Source organism: Palaemon carinicauda, chromosome 12 (genome assembly GCF_036898095.1).
Source record: "Palaemon carinicauda isolate YSFRI2023 chromosome 12, ASM3689809v2, whole genome shotgun sequence".
Lineage (NCBI taxonomy): Eukaryota > Metazoa > Arthropoda > Malacostraca > Decapoda > Palaemonidae > Palaemon > Palaemon carinicauda.
Window position 1 is genome coordinate 5,025,794 of NC_090736.1, and position 20,116 is coordinate 5,045,909.

The 20,116-nt window shown below is 34.4% G+C and overlaps 1 protein-coding gene across 7 annotated transcripts in view; it reads left to right on the forward strand.

The window, feature by feature from the left end:
• MESK2 (misexpression suppressor of KSR 2) overlaps window positions 1-20,116 on the forward strand; it is a 142,650-nt gene that overhangs the window by 106,029 nt on the left and 16,505 nt on the right. For 6 of the 7 annotated variants that reach the window (XM_068384326.1, XM_068384325.1, XM_068384327.1 and 3 more), the window contains 6 exons: window positions 3,612-3,715; window positions 5,966-6,107; window positions 6,790-6,931; window positions 7,810-7,964; window positions 9,040-9,156; window positions 9,824-9,908. In XM_068384326.1, the coding sequence (XP_068240427.1) occupies window positions 3,612-3,715; window positions 5,966-6,107; window positions 6,790-6,931; window positions 7,810-7,964; window positions 9,040-9,156; window positions 9,824-9,908 (745 nt within the window). Of the gene's footprint in view, window positions 1-3,611; window positions 3,716-5,965; window positions 6,108-6,789; window positions 6,932-7,809; window positions 7,965-9,039; window positions 9,157-9,823; window positions 9,909-16,459; window positions 16,551-20,116 lie in introns of all 7 variants that reach the window. The other variant, XM_068384330.1, reaches the window with a different exon arrangement.

Below are 20,116 nucleotides of genomic sequence, written 5' to 3' on the forward strand. Positions count from 1 at the left end.
TGGGGTGCGACTTTGGACGGACAAGAATGCTCGGGAACATGGAATCAGGAGCAAAGGACACTTCACATCAATTGCAAGGAGTTGTTGGCGGTTATTCTGGCCTTGATAAACTTCAAGTCCCTCCAGCTTAACAAAGTGGTGGAGGTGGACTCTGACAACACCACAGCCCTGGCTTACATCTTCAAGCAGGGAGGGACTCTTTCGTGGAAGTTGTTCTAGATCGCAAGGGACCTACTCATCTGGTCTAAAGATCGAAAGCTAACTGGTAACGAGGTTCATTCAGGGCGGTATGAATGTCATGGCAGATCACCTCAGCCGGAAGGGTCAGGTCATCCCCACAGAGTGGACCCTTCTCAAGAATGTTTGCAGCAGACTTTGGGCCCTGTGGGGTCAGCCAACCATAGATCTGTTCGCTACCTCGATAACCTAGAGACTCCTGTTGTATTGTTCTCCGATTCCAGACCCAGCAGCAGTTCACGTGGATGCTTTTCTGCTGGATTGGTTCCATCTCGACCTGTATGCATTCCCGCCGTTCAAGATTGTCAACAGGGTACTTCAGAAGTTCTCCTCTCACAAAGGGACACGGCTGACGTTGGTTGGCTCCGCTCTGGCCCGCGAGAGAATGGTTCTTAGAGGTACTGCAATGGCTGGTCGACATTCCCAGGACTCTTCCTCTAGGAGTGAACCTTCTAAGTCTACCTCACGTAAAGAAGGTACACCCAATCCTCCACGCTCTTCGTCTGACTGCCTTCAGACTTTCGAAAGACTCTCAAGAGCTAGGGGCTTTTCGAAGGAGGCAGCCAGAGCGATTGCCAAAGCAAGGAGAACATCCACTCTCAGAATCTATCAGTCTCAAGGGGAAGTCTTCCGTAGCTGGTACAAGACCAATGCAGTTTCCTCAACCAGTACCACTGTAACCCAGATTGCTGACTTCCTGTTATATCTAAGGAAAGTAAGATCCCTTTCAGCTCCTACGATCAAGGGTTACAGAAGTATGTTGGCAGCGGTTTTCCGCCACAGAGGCTTGGATCTTTCCACCAACAAAGATCTACAGGACCTCCCTAGGTCTTTTGAGACCTCAAAGGAACGTCGGTTGTCCACTCCAGGCTGGAATCTAGACGTGGTCCTAAGGTTCCTTATGTCATCAAGATTTGAACCTCTCCAATCAGCCTCTTTTTAGGACCTCACATTAAAAACTCTTTTCCTCGTGTGCTTGACAACAGCTAAAAGAGTAAGTGAGATCCACGCCTTCAGCAGGATCATTGTTTTCACATCTGAAACGGCTACATGTTCCTTGCAGCTCGGTTTTTGCTAAACGAGCTTCCTTCACGTCCTTGGCCTAAGTCGTTCGAGATCCCAAGCCTGTCCAACTTGGTGGGGAATGAACTGAAGAGAGTACTTTGCCCAGTTAGAGCTCTTAGGTACTATCTAAAAAGGTCTTAACCTTTACAAGGACAATCAGAAGCCTTATAGTGTGCTATCAAGAAACCTTCTTTTCCAAGTTCTAAGAACTCAGTTTCTTACTATTCAGGCTTCTGATTAGAGAAACACATTCTCATCTGAAGGAAGAAGACCTTGCTTTGCTGAAGGTAAGGACACATGAAGTGGGAGCTGTGGCTACTTCAGTGGCCTTCAAACAGAGCCATTCTCTGCAGAGTGTTATGGATGCAACCTATTGGAGAAGCAAGTCAGTGTTCGCATCATTCTATCTCAAAGATGTCCAGTCTCTTTACGAGTACTGCTACACCCTGGGACCATTCGTAGCAACGAATGCAGTAGTAGGCGAGGGCTCAGCCACTACATTCCCATAATCCCATAACCTTTTAACCTTTCTCTTGAATACTTTTTATGGGTTGTACGGTCGGCTAAGAAGCCTTCCACATCCTTGTTGATTTGGCGGGTGGTCAATTCTTTCTTGAGAAGCGCCGAGGTTAAAGGTTGTGATGAGGTCCTTTAGTATGGGTTGCAGCCCTGTATACTTTAGCACCTTTGAGTTGATTCAGCCTTCCAAGAGGAACGCTGCGCTCAGTAAGGAAGACTATCTTATTAAAGGCAGAGTAACGGTTCAATTCGACTTCCTTACCAGGTACTTATTATTTCATTGTTATTGTGGATAACTGATTATATGAAATACGGGATACTTAGCTATCCTTTAGTCTTGTACACTGGTTTTTCACCCACCCCCCTGGGTGTGAATCAGCTACATGATTATCGGGCAAGTTTAATATTGAAAAATGTTATTTTCATTAGTAAAATAAATTTTTGAATATACTTACCCGATAATCATGATTTAATTGACCCACCCTTCCTCCCCATAGAGAACCAGTGGACCGAGGAAAAAGTGAGGTGGCGTCAACAACAAGTACTGTAGTACCTGGCCACAGGTGGCGCTTGTGAGTACACCCCCTTCTAGTATAGTGATAGCTGGCGTATCCCTCCCGTAGAATTCTGTCGGGCAACGGAGTTGACAGCTACATGATTATCGGGTAAGTATATTCAAAAATTTATTTTACTAATGAAAATAACATTTTGAAATGATTTGTATTTTTCCTAACTTTACAAACCTGAAGCCCTTAACACAAACTGATCCCGCCATCACCTTTCCCTAGAGGTCCTGTCGCAATTGCAAAGTGACAGTAGTTAACTAGTGCTTGTGTGAGCGGGATGGTTGGTCTACCCTATCTACCCCAACTTCGCTAACTAGTGGAGGGTAGTTACACCTCGCAAAAGCTTTAACTGCTGGTTTCAGCTATTGCCAAAATAATATTCCTATGTCAAGAGCTTCAGGTTTTTAATGTTTGGAAAAAATTTAAATTATTCCAAATTTGTCATATTTAGATATTTCAGTATACCAACATACTGTATGTCCAAAACTATTAGAATTCAGGCAGTGTAGTATTCTGCATTTGTTTAATATTTAGAATTCTAAGATTATTTCAATTTGTAGTAAATTTTTAAAGAACAGTTCATGGTATTTTGTTGGTCAAGTATGACCACAAACTTTGATATTTTGAATGTATGTTGTATAATTCAAAGTTCCTTAACATAAAATAGTTGTCTGTACTTAAAACCCTACTTTCCAGTCTTTAATACTGATTAAAAACATAATAAGAAAAGTACAGTAAAGAGCTTTAATAACTTCCATGGGGAAGCAGCACTACTCAAACCAAATTAGATCTTGTCACCAATATCATTGTTATACTGCACAGTATGAAGACACCTTACCCGAGGGTACACTCGGGCACACTTTTCTATCTTAATTATCTTCCTCTTATATTTTTAGTTTTTATAATTTATAGATGAAGTATTTAAAATAATGTTTTTACTATTCGTAAGATATTTCATTTTAATTATTAATTAGTTCTCTTATTTCCTTGTTTCTTTTCCTCACTTTGCTATTTTCCCTGTTGGAGGCTCTGGGCTTGTAGCATCCTGCTTTTCCAACTGGGATTGTGGCTTAGCAAGTAATAATGATGATAATAATAATAAGTGAGACTTATATAGACTCTAGGTTGGGTTGTGTTTAAGTAAGTACATCTTCTAAAATTTGCTATACTATATTTCCATGAATTATTTAAAACTGTGACTTAAAAAGACCCTTTGTTTTGCAGGCATTCTTCTCGTATCCGGAAATGAGGAACATTCTCTCAAACTTCTGTGTTGTACACATAAATTCACCAGGTCAGGAGGAGGGCGCTCAAACACTTCCTGAGGGGTATGTTTATCTTATATTTCATTGAATCAAACCTAAGTTCATTACCCACGTTATTCAAAAGTTCAGGGAAGTACATGGATAAAATAATCATCTCAGAAAAGAACATTGATGAAAAAAAATTTAACTGTTTTTGGTCAGTGCAAACATTTTGTATAGCCTATACTCATTTATTTCTTTTTTAATATTAATGATTCATAATTTACTTTGCTATTAGATGATAAATGAATGAAAATTTGAGCTCTAGATATTATTCTTAATTTTCCATAGAAATATCTCTTTATTCCATTTTACTGATTTTTTTTATGCTTTTGTCAAAGATAAATGAAGAGTGAGGTTATCAACCATATGGGCAAAACAGAAGCTTAAAGTTTCACTTTGGTCTGGTAGTTTAGAAAGGGTATGAGAGCCTAATGATTAATCTGATTAATCTTAATTTGATTCATGTGAGTATTATTTATTAAACATAGTTAAGCCTGAAAGTGCATTTTCCCTGACTTATAAGATTCTGTAGTTTTAATTGCATCAGTATCATAAGATTTTATTGTTCACATTGTTAGTTGTGTGGTCCCTTTCACTTAGTTGTACAAGCTTCATATGTTGTGATCAGTGGGCTACGGCCGAATTTAGTGCACCGACCTGCTATCGGGTTACAAACTCGATCCCGCTAACCCACTGCTAAATAAATGGCCCCAGGAATTATGATACTGTAGGCATACTGGGCACCACCCCTTGTTTTATTTCTGGGAAAGGGGACCCAACAAGTACATGATACTTAGGTGAATTTTTTCTATATTATTATTACTATGGCTACTAGATATTAGATGCTTGAAAAATCTGGGTCAGTTTTATAAAGAAGTGAATTGAGCAAATTACAAAGTATTTGTATTTTTAAAGCCTAATTATAGGGAAAACTTAATGTCGTATAATAGGAAAAACTAAGGGCCAAGTACAATTGGTATGCAGATGTAATTATTATTCCATTTAATGATCTCTTGTGACCCTTCATTATCTATAGAAATGCACTTGGGTACAGTCTGGTCCTATCAACAGATAAACTATAATCTCATTTCCTTTTTTGCTGATCAGTTCTTTTATATTGTACAATTACAAAATTTTAAGTTGTTCAACATCTATGAAGAACTAGTTGTGTTCACAATCACTTTCCCTTCTGGGTCAATCTACAAGAGATGCAATAACATTAGAAATAAATAACATGGAGATCTTCAGCATCATTTAAAGATACCTTTCACAACCAATATCTAGTTTAGTTATATGGTGAGAACCACCTAATTGATCTTCACAAAACAAGTCAAGGTGAAGAGTATGTTCAGGTTATTTTACTCATTATTCTGGTCTTCTATTTATTCTAGTGGATGTTTACTGATACCTTACTGTATGCAGCTCTTCAGGAGAAGGACACTCCAAAATCAAACCAGTTTTAGGGTAGTGCCATAGCCTCTGTACCATGGCCTTCCACTGTCTTGGCTTAGGGTTCTCATGCTTGAGGGTACACTCAAGCATGCTGTTTCTCTCTCTCTCTCTCTCTCTCTCTCTCTCTCTCTCTCTCTCTCTCTCTCTCTCTCTCTCTCTCTCTCTCTCTCTCTCTCTCTCTCTCTCTCTTTGTGTGTGTGTGTAAATGATCTAGTTTAATGATATTACTCTTCTTGAAATATTTTATTTTGACTTTTTAGTCTTCTCTTGTAGTTTATTTCTGTTTCCTTCCTCACTGGGCTATTTTTCCCCAGTTGGAGCCTTTGGACTTATACCATCTTGCTTTTCCAACTAGAGTTGTAGCTTAGCAATTGATAATTGTGATAATAATAACTTATGGTATCCTCATTGGAAAATTAATCTGGTACTTAAAGCATTGAGCAGTACATTAATGTAAACATGTAATTTTTATTCATGAAACTTTTGGTTATAAGACCTTCGGTTCGCTGTCATGGGAGTGAAGTTTATATTTCTCGTGTAATTCAATTAGTAATAACTTTTTACCAAAGACTTGACCAAGGGTACCATCAGGTGCTGTACTTAGCTTTGAACGATAATGGGGCTCTTAAATAGTGTAGTTATAAATTCTATACTGAAGTCTGCATACAGTAACTTTAAGCCTTTTGGTATCAGGAGTGCAAGCATATAATTGGTTGTTGTTTGGCTGTGCCAGTGGCCATACATTTACAGTACGTACTGTTTACTGATTAAAGATCCATTATTGTTTAATAAGTGGAAACCTTTTTATTACATTTACAGGTATGTTTATCCCACTATTGAAGAGTTGTCCGAAACAGTTACGTGTGTCAAGAATCATTTCCATTTACGAAGCTTTATTGGCTTTGGCGTGGGTCTCGGAGCTAACGTGCTCGCACGCTATGCAATCAAATATCCAAATGACGTAAGTGGCATATTAAGGTTTGCCTAGGTTGTTTTTCATTTGAATAGTTGTAAGAAGTTTATGTATTTTTGGTTTAGTACTGTTGGCTGCCTTGTTTATAAGTTTAAAACCTTTCATGAGTTAGATTTTTACCACTGTTTACAGTAGGTCTTGGTTTTTCCACTCAACAAGATAGCGATTTGATTTTGAAGTTGATATGCAGAATAAGACCAATGTGATATTTGTAAATATTGTAAGAATTTACCACCACTTTAAGCATTGCATTTCTGAAACCCATCATGTTTTCCTTAAACATATCTGGTACATTATTCTCATTGGCTTGATAGTATCATGACTTGATAGTACAGGTATCATTAATTAATTGCCACCCAAATAATGAAGTTTGCTGTTTTGTATGAATTAATAATTCTTTTTACTTAGTGATATACTACAATATTAGTTTGATTTTATTTGATCTTTCATGAAATGTTTCTGCTTTTATTGATAATATTCAGTATGTTTAATTCTTTTTTCCAATTTATTGTATAATTGTTTGCAAATATTTCTTCCTTTAGAAATTATCAGCTACTTCTTATTCTATTTGAAATACATCTTTTATCCTTTTCATGTACTCGTTGTCAAGGTAGTCTTCTGTGATTTTAAAACTTTATGTTGGTAAATAACAATTTTTTTTTGTTCAAAGGTTGATGCATTGGTCTTGATAAACTGCTCTTCGACACAAGCTGGGTGGATTGAATGGGGATACCAGAAACTCAACATTCGACATCTTCGATCGGGCACTATGACCACTGGCACTGTGGATTACCTTATGTGGCATCACTTTGGTAAGTGCAAGGACTTTGATATTTATTTCTTTGTAGGTTACCAAGTTTTTTTAAGAAACTTATTGATTGATGGCCTGTCAGTTGGATGCTGTAACAAGCATTAAGTAGAAGTTATCACTTACCCGTCATTTGTTTAAGGAGGAAGAAGGGAAAGATTAGAGTAGAGATCTTCATAGGAGGACCTAGGTTCTCTTTTTCTCTTTACTCCCTTTAGTGAAACCTACTAAATCAGATTTACTAGGGACTGTAGCCTCAAAGTATTTCAAGTTACTCTAATAAAATGATGTCTGGTTCAACTATGGATTCAACAAGCACCAATGAGTTTGTATGCTTAGACGTATTAGTTTGCATCCGTGCAAAAAAAAGTAAGATGTATGGTCTTGTACAATTAATTTCCAAATTTAGCTTATGATCTAAATTCATAGGGTCAAAATCTTGAAACCAGTATTGTACTTTCTCCACAACTTAGTCCATGTCTGACACTGGAGAAACCATCGCTCTCAACCCGGATTTGAATGACAGTAGTAGCATCATCCTTCCTCTTCCTAGGCTTAAAATCATTTTTTTTTCTATGTGTTTTCAAAATCCAATACCTTAAACTTAGTGAAAGTAGTACATTCAGCCTATTTATCCACTGAGTTGTAAGCATTTCTGCTACAAGGAAGGCATAGGGTATGCAAATCAACACACTAATAATAGCCTACAGTATTTAACTTGCCCTGCTCTAGTCAGCTTAAGACATCATATCTGTGATACCCAGAAAGAAGCCAAAAAAGAAAAAAAATCCAATATTTGAACAGTTATAAAAATACAAATCACTTTAAATTTTTTTTTTCATGATTCTGTTTGATTAAATTTGTATTTTTTTTTTTTCATAGGTAAAGTTGAAGAATGTAATCAAGACTTGGTAGCAGTTTACAGACAACACTTCGAGAAAGCTCTGAATGCAACCAATTTAGGCCTCCTTGTTGACTCATACATTAGACGTACCGATCTTAATATTGTACGAGAGCTCGATCCCAACAAGAAGAAGGTGGGTACTATTACTTATTTTATTATTCTTTGCTAAATTATTTATTATTTGTTTAAACTGATAAAAAGAGTTAGGATTGTTTGAATGTTAAATATGTGTAGCAAAATCCATATCATATATTTGGCTTTATCAAACTTTTAATTAGTTTATGAAATACTTCCAGACAGGATCCATGTTTTTAATGATTTTAGGAAAATTTCATGTTTACTAGTTTTGGAATTTTACTTATTGTACAATATAGTACTATGATAGCAATTATCTTTAATTTTGAAATTGATGAAGAATTAATTGCTACAAAGTCTATAATACTAGGTATTTCCATAGAACTTTCAGAAATATTAAATTCACTTAATTTTGTACTTCCTACACACTCTAAGATTTTTTTCCATATATACATATTTGTATGTACAGTATAATCTTTGAGAATTCGACATTGAAGAGTGGTGGAACAAGGGTTTCCAAATTTTCAAATTTGGAGAGGTAGATCAAATTGTAAAGTCTTGGATTTGTAGCCATCAATCAGTTGTTTTAGGTAGACCAAAGTCTACTACCTGCTTTATCTTTTTGTATAGTGATGAAAAGTCTATTAGATTTTTCAGGAAGCAAAGTAAATAAGCGGGGATCCAAAATTAGCCAATGCTCATAGTTGATTCTCATGGAAGTGAGGAATATTTACTAGATTAAGTTGAAGCTTTCCAGATAGGGCGAATGGAACTACCATGTAGAACATTTTCATCAAGTTTATTTGTGGTAGACTGGGTGATGCCTTGGATAGTTTTATTTATTGCCTCCAAATAGTTTTGTGTGAAAACTCATAGTAGGTTTGATCTTGTATTTTTAGAGGAGGTAGTTTATGGTTTCATCATAATCTCATCCTCCTGTTGATGCAAAGGGCTTCGGTTAGATTTCGCCAGTCGTCTCTTATCTTGAGCTTTTGAATCAATGCTTCTCTATTCCCCATTTAGGATTTGTATAACAGACACAGAAACTATATCTGCTTGATACATTATTTAATGCTGTAAATAGTTTTTTTTATTGTACTTGAAAGCCTTTTTATCCCCATTTTACTTTCCAGGATGTCCGTATGATCCGTTGTCAGGTACTGAACATCACTGCTAACTTTTCTCCACATGTAGATGACACAGTTACCTTCAATGGACGTCTCGACCCCACTTTGTCTACTTGGATGAAGGTTAGTGAATAAGAAAAATAAGCCGAAGTAAATATTTGATATAGGCTATCCAGAAGGGTTAACTCGGTAGTTTGCACTAATCTCCATTATCCTAATTTTGTATCTAAATTTACATATTTGTTAATATTTTTGATGGGGTCAATTTTTATTTCCTTAAACTAGGTTTGGTAAGACAAAAATGTCATATATTTGTTACAAGTTTATATCTTAGAATTTCAAGATTATATGGATGCTTTCTACTTGACTATGAAAAGATTTCTGAAACTATTTTAAATTGAATGTAGTAGATGCTACTATATAATACATTCATTCTATGAATTTTCCCTTTGAATAAATGTCCTATTAACTGGATATACCAATTTCACTACCTCATGGATAAGGGCTGCAATTAACAGAGGCGAGTGAAATCTAAGGTTCCTTGGAGAAAACCAACAAATTCAGATTTAACTCATTTATGCTCATCTGCAGACACCTACCTTCTCTCATGAATTAGATACTTTTGTCTTTGCAGCTTCACTTCTTAGTTTGTTATTGTTACTCATATGGGTCATTTCCAGAGATACTGTCTTAAATGTAAAATGATGAAGTTACACTGTACATTATTTGTTGACTGAGTCTGTAGATCTTGATGATGTAAAAGTTAATAATACCTTAATTTATTCTTTAGATCCAGGATTGTGGACTGGTCATTGATGAATCCCCAGGCAAAGTTGTGGAAGCTTTCCGCCTCTTCCTCCAGGGTCAGGGCTATGGTAAGATTGTTGTGCTTATTTTCCGTTTCATTGCAATTTGGTTTGCTCTCCTTATAAATGAGCAGGTTATGATGGGGACCTTATGAATGCTAGTACGTATTGTCCAATAATTTATTTTTATTTTTTTATATCTTCAGTTGTTGCTAGTTTTTTAATATTATTTTAACCATACCTCCGAGCCTAGTAAGGCTCCTCTCCACCTGGTCATTCATTTGTGATTATTATTTTTATTAGTATTTATATTATTTTTATTAGTATTTATATTATTATTTGTATTATTGTTAGTGTTACTATTATCGTCAGCTTAGATATTTACAATGAGATGATGGAAATACGGTAAAGTTTTATGCTTCCAGTCATCAGGTTTACATACTCTTATATTATCTTTTAACATTTGTAGGTCATTCTGTTTATCCAAAGTATCAGTATTTAGACATCATTTAACCATTTTGTGTCCTAGTTTATCAATACAAAATTACTACCAAACACTTCTGTTAGTCCAGCATTAAAGATTTTAAGATTTAAAGGCTAAATTCCTATTTTTTTTTTTTTTTGTACTAAGCTTTGATGGTTAGAACTTGGTATTCAAATGTTAGTGTAGTACGTTTTATGACTACTTTGAAATTGAGACTCGGATGCTATGATGTGCAGTAGTGCAGATAATACTTCTCATTTTTCATGCTTTTCATAGCCTTTCTCTATAGTTTCATATTATTCTAGGTGTTTTTTCTCTACACCTTTTTTCATAACATTCCATTCTATAAAAAGTATACATTCCCGTGATAAGGTAAGAAGTTCAAAACCACTTCTATCAAAAGTTTAGTAATATAATGGTTAGGTCAATGAAATTTCATCCAAATATTGACTCGGATTACACTATGGGTGCTGTAGATAAAAACTTTAATGTTAGACTAACACGAATGGGAGTGTTGATTGGTTTGACATGTATTTACATATAGAGCTAGATTCTTCAACTCATTCCAATTCTCACATATTAAAGGGAATAAAGTTTTGTATTGCTGTACCTTGTCGTCTTTGATTGGTAGGTGATGACTCTTTGCTTTTATAATCGGTTTCATTGGTAGGTTGTTATTTATACAGTACAGTACTGTTAATTAGAATGCCTATACAGTACCTGCACTGTACAGAGTTGTGGTGGTATACGTTATTTTGCATTATTGTACGATAAGCGGTAGCCAGTTACATTTTGCATATAGAGAAATGTAAAAGTTGTGGGTTGTAGATTAGTATTTTTTTCTTTTCAATATATGTTGTTATGGTGCACAATACTAATAAATATGGAAATGAGGTCCCTGTCAGATATTGCTGATTTACTTATTGGTGTTGTAAAATTGTATGTTTTACTCTTGCAAGGGAATTTGATAAAAGTTCTCTTTCTTTCCCTCCCTCTTTCTCTCTCTCGCTCTCTTTCATAATATCTTTTTCTTTAGAATTCTCATAAACTCAGTTCAACATCTGACCTTGTATTATAATATAAAATAATTTAAGACTTCTGTCATTAACTTAGTTCAGTTACATTGTAAACAGTATAAGGAATTTTTAATTATCCTTTATTTCAGAGCCTTGGCATTGTAATTGGTATCTTAACACCAATTTTGTAATGGCAAACATGTTTTGATGTACTGTTATCAAATTGTATATGTAAATTCGTAAACTGGAGTTTGCTGTTCATGTTAACAGGAGTCTGTTCTATGTAACATACTGATTTGTCTCCCCACTAGCCCATTAATGGTCTTTGAAGGTCTCCAGACTCTTCAGACTTCAGTTTAACAGCAAACTGAAAAAAGAGCGATGGTAACCTGTGTAATTACGTACAGACTTTAGTCCCCAAATTGTTCCGTTTTTCTTTTGTGTGTGAATCTTTGTGCTGCTTTGGATTCACCAGAATATTTAGATACATTTTTTTCAGGAATGACGAAAGGGTCTTGAAAAGTATATTGGTGAATTATTTCATCAATTACTATTCTTATCTGTAGTTAAAACAATGTACCAAGTAATGTCTTTTCACTGATTACAGGGCTTTTTGCCACCTAAGGAAATTGTAAAAAGTGAAAAAAACTTAGGTATTTTCTAACTTGCTTACTTGAGAGGAAAAAGGCTGTTATTGCTTTAGCGTGCATTTTATTTTCCACCTTTTTGTTTTGGACTTTTAATCTTATTTGATATCTAGAAATGAGCTGTGTAGTGAACAGGAAGTTACTTAGCTAATTTTCTAAATTTAGTATCAGGTTGGTCTTCGACTAACTTGGGCTTTATTTAGATGTCTATTCATGTCTTGTAAAAGAATTTTTTTTCTTCTTACTGCTATTCTTATCTTGTCGTCTTTCTTTGTCTCTACCAATGGGGTGCTTCAATTTGGCTTTTTTTTTTAATGGTAATACTTTGTCTTTGTAACAGTATTTGTATTTTACTGTTACAGATTATTTTCATCAGCCATATTTGTAACTTGGTTCTCCCAGGCTTAATATTGGCACCTCAGAGATTTATACTATCTATCTGGGTCATTCCTGAAGTGTTGCCCCCCAGAGGTAAAGTGCCAAAGTGCTATTCTTCCTTTTACTGTAGGCATCATTTAGTGTCTTGGCAGTATTCCTTTGGTCCTAACTGCACTTTCTTGCTACTTGCCTTTCTTCCTTCCTGCTGTCCAATCTTTTCTAATTTTTAACTTAGTGCAACTATTCATTTTTGGTGCCCAAAATCATAAATCCCATTTAATCCAATACAAACCTGGAGTGGTTTTTTTTTTTTTTTGTAAGGGATTTCCTTTCTTAGTTTCCTTGTTAAATCTTTTATTTAATTGGCTTCTGTTGTGGGTCATCTTACTTCAAAGTGCTGTCAAATATCTATCACATTGGTATTTGCTCTCTATAGGATTAGCTTTCTCAAATGTTGGGTGTTTTGGCACCTCTTCTTAAGTATTTTAAGATACTTAGCTCACGTTAGAGAGTACATACTAAACTGTAGGCATTATTTTGCCAGGCTATGGATAGTTTTTTTTTTTTTTTTTTTTTTTTTGTTGAAGGTAAGTAACCTGTTCTTCTTGCATTGTATCATAATTTCGTATACTACAGACTTTACAAGGCCTTCTCTATTATCCACAAGAATTTAACCAGTTTCTTTTCAGTCAACATCATCATCATACTCCTAAGGCTCCTTTCCCTACCCAAATGTTCCTCTATTAGAGCTAATAAGGCTTGATCTCCTATACAAGTTGAATAGAGGCTCGTCTTGAATCATGTCTCCTATCACTCCCCTCAGAACCACTGTTTGGTGTTGAGTGTTATGTATTTTTGGCTGCTGGTAACAAATAACTGCAACATTGTACTATATTGCAGTTTTTGTGTAGTACAGCAGTATTACCTACTGTGCAAATTTTGCCAAAAAGTTTGGTTCTTTGTCTTGTAGGATAAATCTGATTTAGTACAAACTACAGTGACAAATTATTTGAAGAAGGACATGGATACAGAATATTTTATGGAAGCCTGACCCTCTACCAAGGTGGGAATATCTAGGTAGTCATCTTTTCTCCTAAACCAGTTATTCCTTTGCAGTCAGTTCAGGATTTTCAAATTTTTTGTATAACTGTCTACCTTTTATAGCTGCTATAACAATGTATGGTATTGTCTGTCACCTTTGTTTCGGAGCTGTCCCTTGATCTCCCTTTTGCATTTTATTTGCCTGTGGTCACAACATATCAGCAGTTGTGATTAACTGGAACTCAGCACAGTTAGCCACCTAGTATCTATGTAGACTAGCTCTTCACAGTTAGTAACATTTATTGGATCTCGGAATATAATTTCCTATAGTTATTTCCTTTCAGGAGGTTCTATCAGGTTTACTTTTTGCATATGTGTCAAATCAGGAATGGAGAGCTCATTCACATGGACAAGGCTACTACCACATTGTCGTGTTTGTTGAACATAAGATGTAAAAGTTTGTGGCCTTCAAAGACCATCGATGTTGGCTAAATTTTGAGTAATGGTTATGTATGGAAAATAATTTTTTTAATTTAATTATTTCTGTCTTGGGATCTTAGCCCCTAACATATTAATATGAAAGAAAAATTTATTTTGACTCTGATACGTTTATACTAAGTTATGTTTTGTTCAGTGTCCAGACATTTATTTATAGTACATGTCAGATGTTGATGTGAGTCTTCAGTTTGAGAATGTGAGAAATGTAGCTTGAAAACTTTTTTTCTTTTCTTAAATGTAGATTATTATAAATTTGTGATGCTTATGTTTGCCATGCAGTGACTCTATTCATGATTCAACCCTTGTGTGATGTATGTGGGCAGTATGGATCTTGGTAGTTTGAATTACCATAACCCATGAGCTTAGACTTTTCACTATTATTTTTTAAAAAATTTTTCCCCTCATTTTTCCCACGAAGGTAGTAATGTTGCAATTCCACTGTATGTATCTTTCATGCAAAGTGTGTCTGCTTGAGTTGTACTTGGATGTTTAGTCTTTCCAGAGGAAGCTGTGCATGTTTTTAAGAGTGGCAAATGGTCTGCTTTCCTCTTGGGTTTTTTTTAAACAGCATTTCTTTATGAAGAATTACACTCGACATTAGCCCCTGGTATTTGCAGGCTATATCTTAGTTGGATTGCCAGCATAGTCTCAGGGTTATCTGTGGAATATTCAAGGTGTAATTGCAATGCATTGGCTATAAATACTTAAGCTTTAGAGAGCTGAAAAGATAGCTACTACACACCTATAAAATGTTATTTCCAGTGTTAAACATTCCCCATATATGGTGTGAGTTGTCTCATTCCATACCATATATTTTATTGTAAGTATTAAGGCACTCGTAACAATAGCGTAGGAATAGTATGTGATGTTAAATTTCAGGAAAATATTCTGTCAATTCCTGATCCCGTATGAGAATAGAGTGGATTGGTGAATGTGGAAAGATGATTGACCACATCATTCACAGATTTCTTTGGTTCCAAGTAGACAGGAAAATGATTTCCCTCCTTGCTTATTCCAGGGGTTAGCTGTGTATATACAGTATGCAATATTTATTTTATATCGTATGATGATGTTTGTATGTAATTAATTTTGCTTTTTTGTAAGCATTTATCTTTTTATTTTTATGCCAGGATATTAGCTTTTGAGGTTCTAATTTTTGGAAAAAGTGCTATAGTATCTAATATACCTTTACTGTTGGGCTCTTGGTTATTAAGTTAAACATATTACAGCTTATGAGTATCAATTGCAGCCTTATTTTGCTTTGCATTATCCAGAAAAGTAAAATGACTGAAGTTTGTATTGCCAAAATTTGGATTTGAATCGTGCAACTGTATCCCGTTTCATTCCCAGCCAGCTCTTGTTGTATGAGCTGAATAGCTTCAGTTTCATTAGCTTTATTAACTATTGCTTTAAGCTACTGATAAGATTTCCATATGATGAGGAGGAAGTGAATTGCTAGTTTCATTCCCCTCGTGACGCATTTCACGTATGTTATCTGGTCAGATATATTGTTTTCATGATTGAAAAGATATAGCAATAGATAGAATGCTTTAAAGAGATCGAAACAAGTCCACCCATTACAAGTTTTAATAAAAAAATTTCCATGTAGATATTTCATATTTTAATTCAAATTGTAAACATGAAAATCAACGTGGCTCAAGCACTGTCAATACCAGTACAAAAGAAAATTTTTGATCACTGAACAACTAGGAGCATTCACTGAAATACATAAAGATCTAATGAGTTTAATGTTTAATAACTGTACAATTATGTAGATTACTACACATCTTGAATGAAGGTGTGTGGAGCATGAAAGCATACTTTCAGGGAACAGTGTAATTTGGGTGTGTACAGTATCCGATATACTGTATACTTTACTAATTTGACAAGAATGAGAATCCTTAGGAAACATTATTTAGCAGCAGAATACTTCTTTGAGTAAATGAAATATTTATACTTATTTATATTTATTTCTTTAATTTAGGTGCATATGTTTAGTCTTTCCTTAAATTATTTATAGGATGGATGTTGCAAGTGGATGGATAAATATCATTGCCTTAATATATTTCAGTTTTGCAAGGCAGAAGGGGTATGATGATGTGAGAGCGGGGTGGCTTAGTTGATTTTGTCTTGTAGCAAAATGTTTTTTGACCAGAGAAATTTTTTTTTTTATTCATGTAAGTTAGCCATGTTGCTGTACATATTTTTTCATGTTGTGCTATTTTTCAGAAAGTTGTGCAATTCATGTTTACTATGATATTTGACCTGGATGTTTTCTGTTTATTCATATTCCAACCTTTTATCTTTTTATATTCTGGTCTTCTAGGTTCTTGTCTCTAAAATACTTGATAAATTTGGCTTAAGGTCTTTGCAATTGCCGAGTAATTTAGAGCTTTTGCTTGAATTAATACTCAACAAAGTACAGTACTGCAGTCCTGTTAAATAGTTCTTTTTTGCTGAAAATTTTTTCTTAAGCTTTAATTGATTGGTTGAACTATGCTATATATACTTTGATGCCCCATGATGGTAAATATTAATTTCCCCTGACCCCAAAAGCGGTGAGTGGGTCCCGCCGGTCTTCTGCTGTGTCGATTGGAGAAGGTAAATCGTGTTGAACGCATCACCCATCATCAAAAACAAGCTTTGTGTAAGTTTCAGTTTATTTGAAGCAGCATTTGAACTAACCATACTTGTCATGCTGCCTCATAAAAACACCATACCAATAGCCGTTTAGTACATGGTTTTCCCCATCCCCTCCAAAAACTGCCTTTGATGTTTCTTTATTGCAGTTGCCATCTTTTCTTTCTTTTTAAATTTTTTTTTTTATAAATGCCAAATTTAATAGGGTTGCCAGTTATTTTGCAAATTTTAATACTGAAATTCTTTTTGAATTTTAATACAGTATTTGAGTTTTTATTAGAACCATGACTTCACATTTTTATGAAATTAATTTTTTTTTTAGATCCCATGATAATTTTATAACCTTTTGAAATTTTTTCATTGGGATTAACGCCTAATTGGTAGACTAGCACTAGGCTTTTAATGGTATGTCTCTGACAAGTACCTACACTTCATAATTGTATGATCGCAGTTTGCAGTAGTCTTACAAAGAAAATATAACCACAATATTATGTCAAAGTACATCCAGAAACCAAATTTAGCACATGCTTTCTTGTGTATATGAATATAATTTGAAAACTACAGATGCCGTAAAAATCTAATAAATAATTAGCCAACCAGAATATTCAGTATCTAATCAAATCCTTTTGATGGTTTATACTGTGCAGTATGATTAGTATAACCTAACTAATGATTAATCAGTGGAAACTGCTTTTTGGACTTTTCTTAATCATTAATTTTAATATTTTAAAATCATTCTCTAGTGTTTTATACTACAGGTAATTCAAATTGAATTGCTTAACCAATAGCTATTTTACACAAATGGTATCTTTTAACCAAAATAGGATTGCTTGATAACTTAACAAGACCTTTTATTTTTAAAAGTAGAATGGTGTAATCAGTATAGTGCACTTTTTTCTTCTTAAAATTAGCAGATTTTAATGACAGACCTTTAACATATTTTTATTCAAGTCATCTAATTCAAAAATTTTAGGAAAGGCATATTTTAGATTTATCTTAGGAAATATGAACTGCATTTTGGCTCGAGCTGTAAATAGTATTGTAGATGGTGCAGAACTTGATGAAGATTTAAAGAAAAAGGAATGTTAATGATATTCACATCACTAAAAATTTGTTTCCTCCAGTAAGGTTGGCTGTCAATAGAAATTTTTCATTTTTTGGATTTTGAAGCCAAACATTAAAATACACTTCTTAAATTTATAGCTTTAAAAGTACTAAATTATGTTAGCAACATAGGTACAGTAAGTGAAGTAAGAAATGCGACACATGAAAGTTACAACTTATTAAGTCAGTTGACAGAATGAGGTAGTGTACTTTCTCAGCCCCAGATAAAATTTTTTAACCATAGGTATTATTTGGAAGTCCTAACAATAGGTAAATTGAAACATTTCTCATTCGCTACAGTATACCTTTAACTTCGTTAGTGGTCATTTTTGATTATTTGAATATCTGTGGAGCATTGCTCAACTTCAAGGGTCCTTTTATGGACTTAAGATTCATGGTAATCTTTTTTCCATACCATCATTTTGATATTAAATATTAGCAGTTCATATTGAACCCTCATTTTTATTACATCCATGTGACATACTAATTTCTTCTCAGTTCATATTTATTATTATAATTAGATTAATATACCACTGCTTTATGTTGAATCAGTTTTATTTTATTAAACACAAGAAAGTATAAGTTAACCATATAGGTTTTTGAGGGGAAAGTGTTTAGCACTGTTTATGGTAAAAGAACATAAAGTATATCGGTACTGCCGCCTCTCATGTTAATGTTCACCTTGCTGAAGATAAAACTATTAGTTGACCTTCAATTTCATTTTTTCTTCCTTTTGCGAAAATGATCTGCTTTAGTTGAAGTTTAATACTAACTTTTAATGTATTTTATACATAACTTTATAATTGGCAACCCTGTTTTTCTGGTAGGACTTTCCAGCATGTAGGGAGGTCAACATTTGGTTGGCTTATTTTTTTCTCTTAAATTGCTCTATAGTAACTTTGGTTGGTCACTTTTTTTTATTTCTAGCCTCTTTCTCTTCCCTCCCAGTCTCTTGGTATTCTTTTATTTTCATTGTTGACTAATTTCTGGCAAATTGCACTTCATCCATCCATCATCCAATTGTAAGAAGCCTTGCAAAGATTAATTATTAGCTGTTGCACTGTTAGTCAGTTTGCTTAGCACCAAGAGTAACTGAGGAAACATTAGCTGTTAATTAAATCTTCGCTTAAAAGTTAGTGGTTTGTTGAGGTTTCATGCATGTCTGAAACTTGAAACAGTCCAAATGATGCATATTGAATGGATGCTTGTCCCTCTGTATTAATGGTGAATACGGATATCTTGTCTGACCATTCAGATTGACCTCAGATTTACAAATGCTATGAAGATGGGTCATTTTTACATAAATTACTCAAATTACTCTTTACTCTTTCAAATGTTTGTCCTGTAAGTTTTCTTGTGCTCTTATTTTAGAACCTAAAACAAATCTTTACATGAACCAAGAATGTTGTTGCCTAACTGTGTACTGTATGGCATGATCCAAACTTGATGGGTTTAAAGGTTTTACAGACTGACTTGGGCCTAAAAAAACTAATCCTGGTTAATTTTATCAATTTTTATACGTAGCGATGCTATCTGATCTTCAGAATTGAGTTTTATGGTGGCATAACCTTTTATTCTTCATAACGAACTGTTTATGAATAACAGAGGAATGTTTACTCTTTTATAGTTTGGAAATAGCCATGTAAATGGTCACCTCAGAGAAGCTATTTTGATGATAAAATTAATTACATTTATGAACCTCCCCTTGCATTCATATTGCTTCTCCCCCGAAGCTGGTTTAATGTTTATGTTGACCCTAAAACTAAAAATTTCTCATTTTCTTTGTTATTGCCCTGCCCTTTACTCGTCATGGATATTCCTAAACAATTGCTTTAAACTTGTTTACCTTATTCTAAAGTGAAATTTCTTAGTAGAGCAATAGCTACTGCTATCAATTTTACAAGGAATTTATCATTGGTGAAATTTCTAATAGCACAGTGGTGTTGCGCTTATGGATGTGCTAATCATTTAATGAAGTTAATTTTGTTGTAATTGGATAGGCTTAGGAAAGGGAGCAATTTAGGTGGTGTGTAGTTCAAATTAGTTGTGTAGAGTGTAGTGCAAATTTAATTATAGGGATGCAAGGATTGGTTTAAGATATTAGAGATTGTTCAGGACATAGATTCCAGAAGATTTCCTTACTATGAACCTAATCTTAAAACTAGAATTGATTATTTCAATACTTAACCTGGAAATCTTGAAAGTTTTTCCTCACCTCACCCAATAACAAAGTCTATTATTTTTCTGCACAAATGTTATACTGTACTTGAGAAAAATGAAAATCAGAATGGCAGTAGCTGGGAGCAGATGCTGCGTAAACTATTTTCCAACCCTTCTTTCCATTTGGAAGTTTTACTTAGCTCAGGGTAAATGTTATTTTTTGCATTTTATTCAAAAGTTTATAGCACATGAATTCCAGGTAAGAAATAAAGTGATTAAGTTTACTTTGAAAATATTTATGTAGACGGG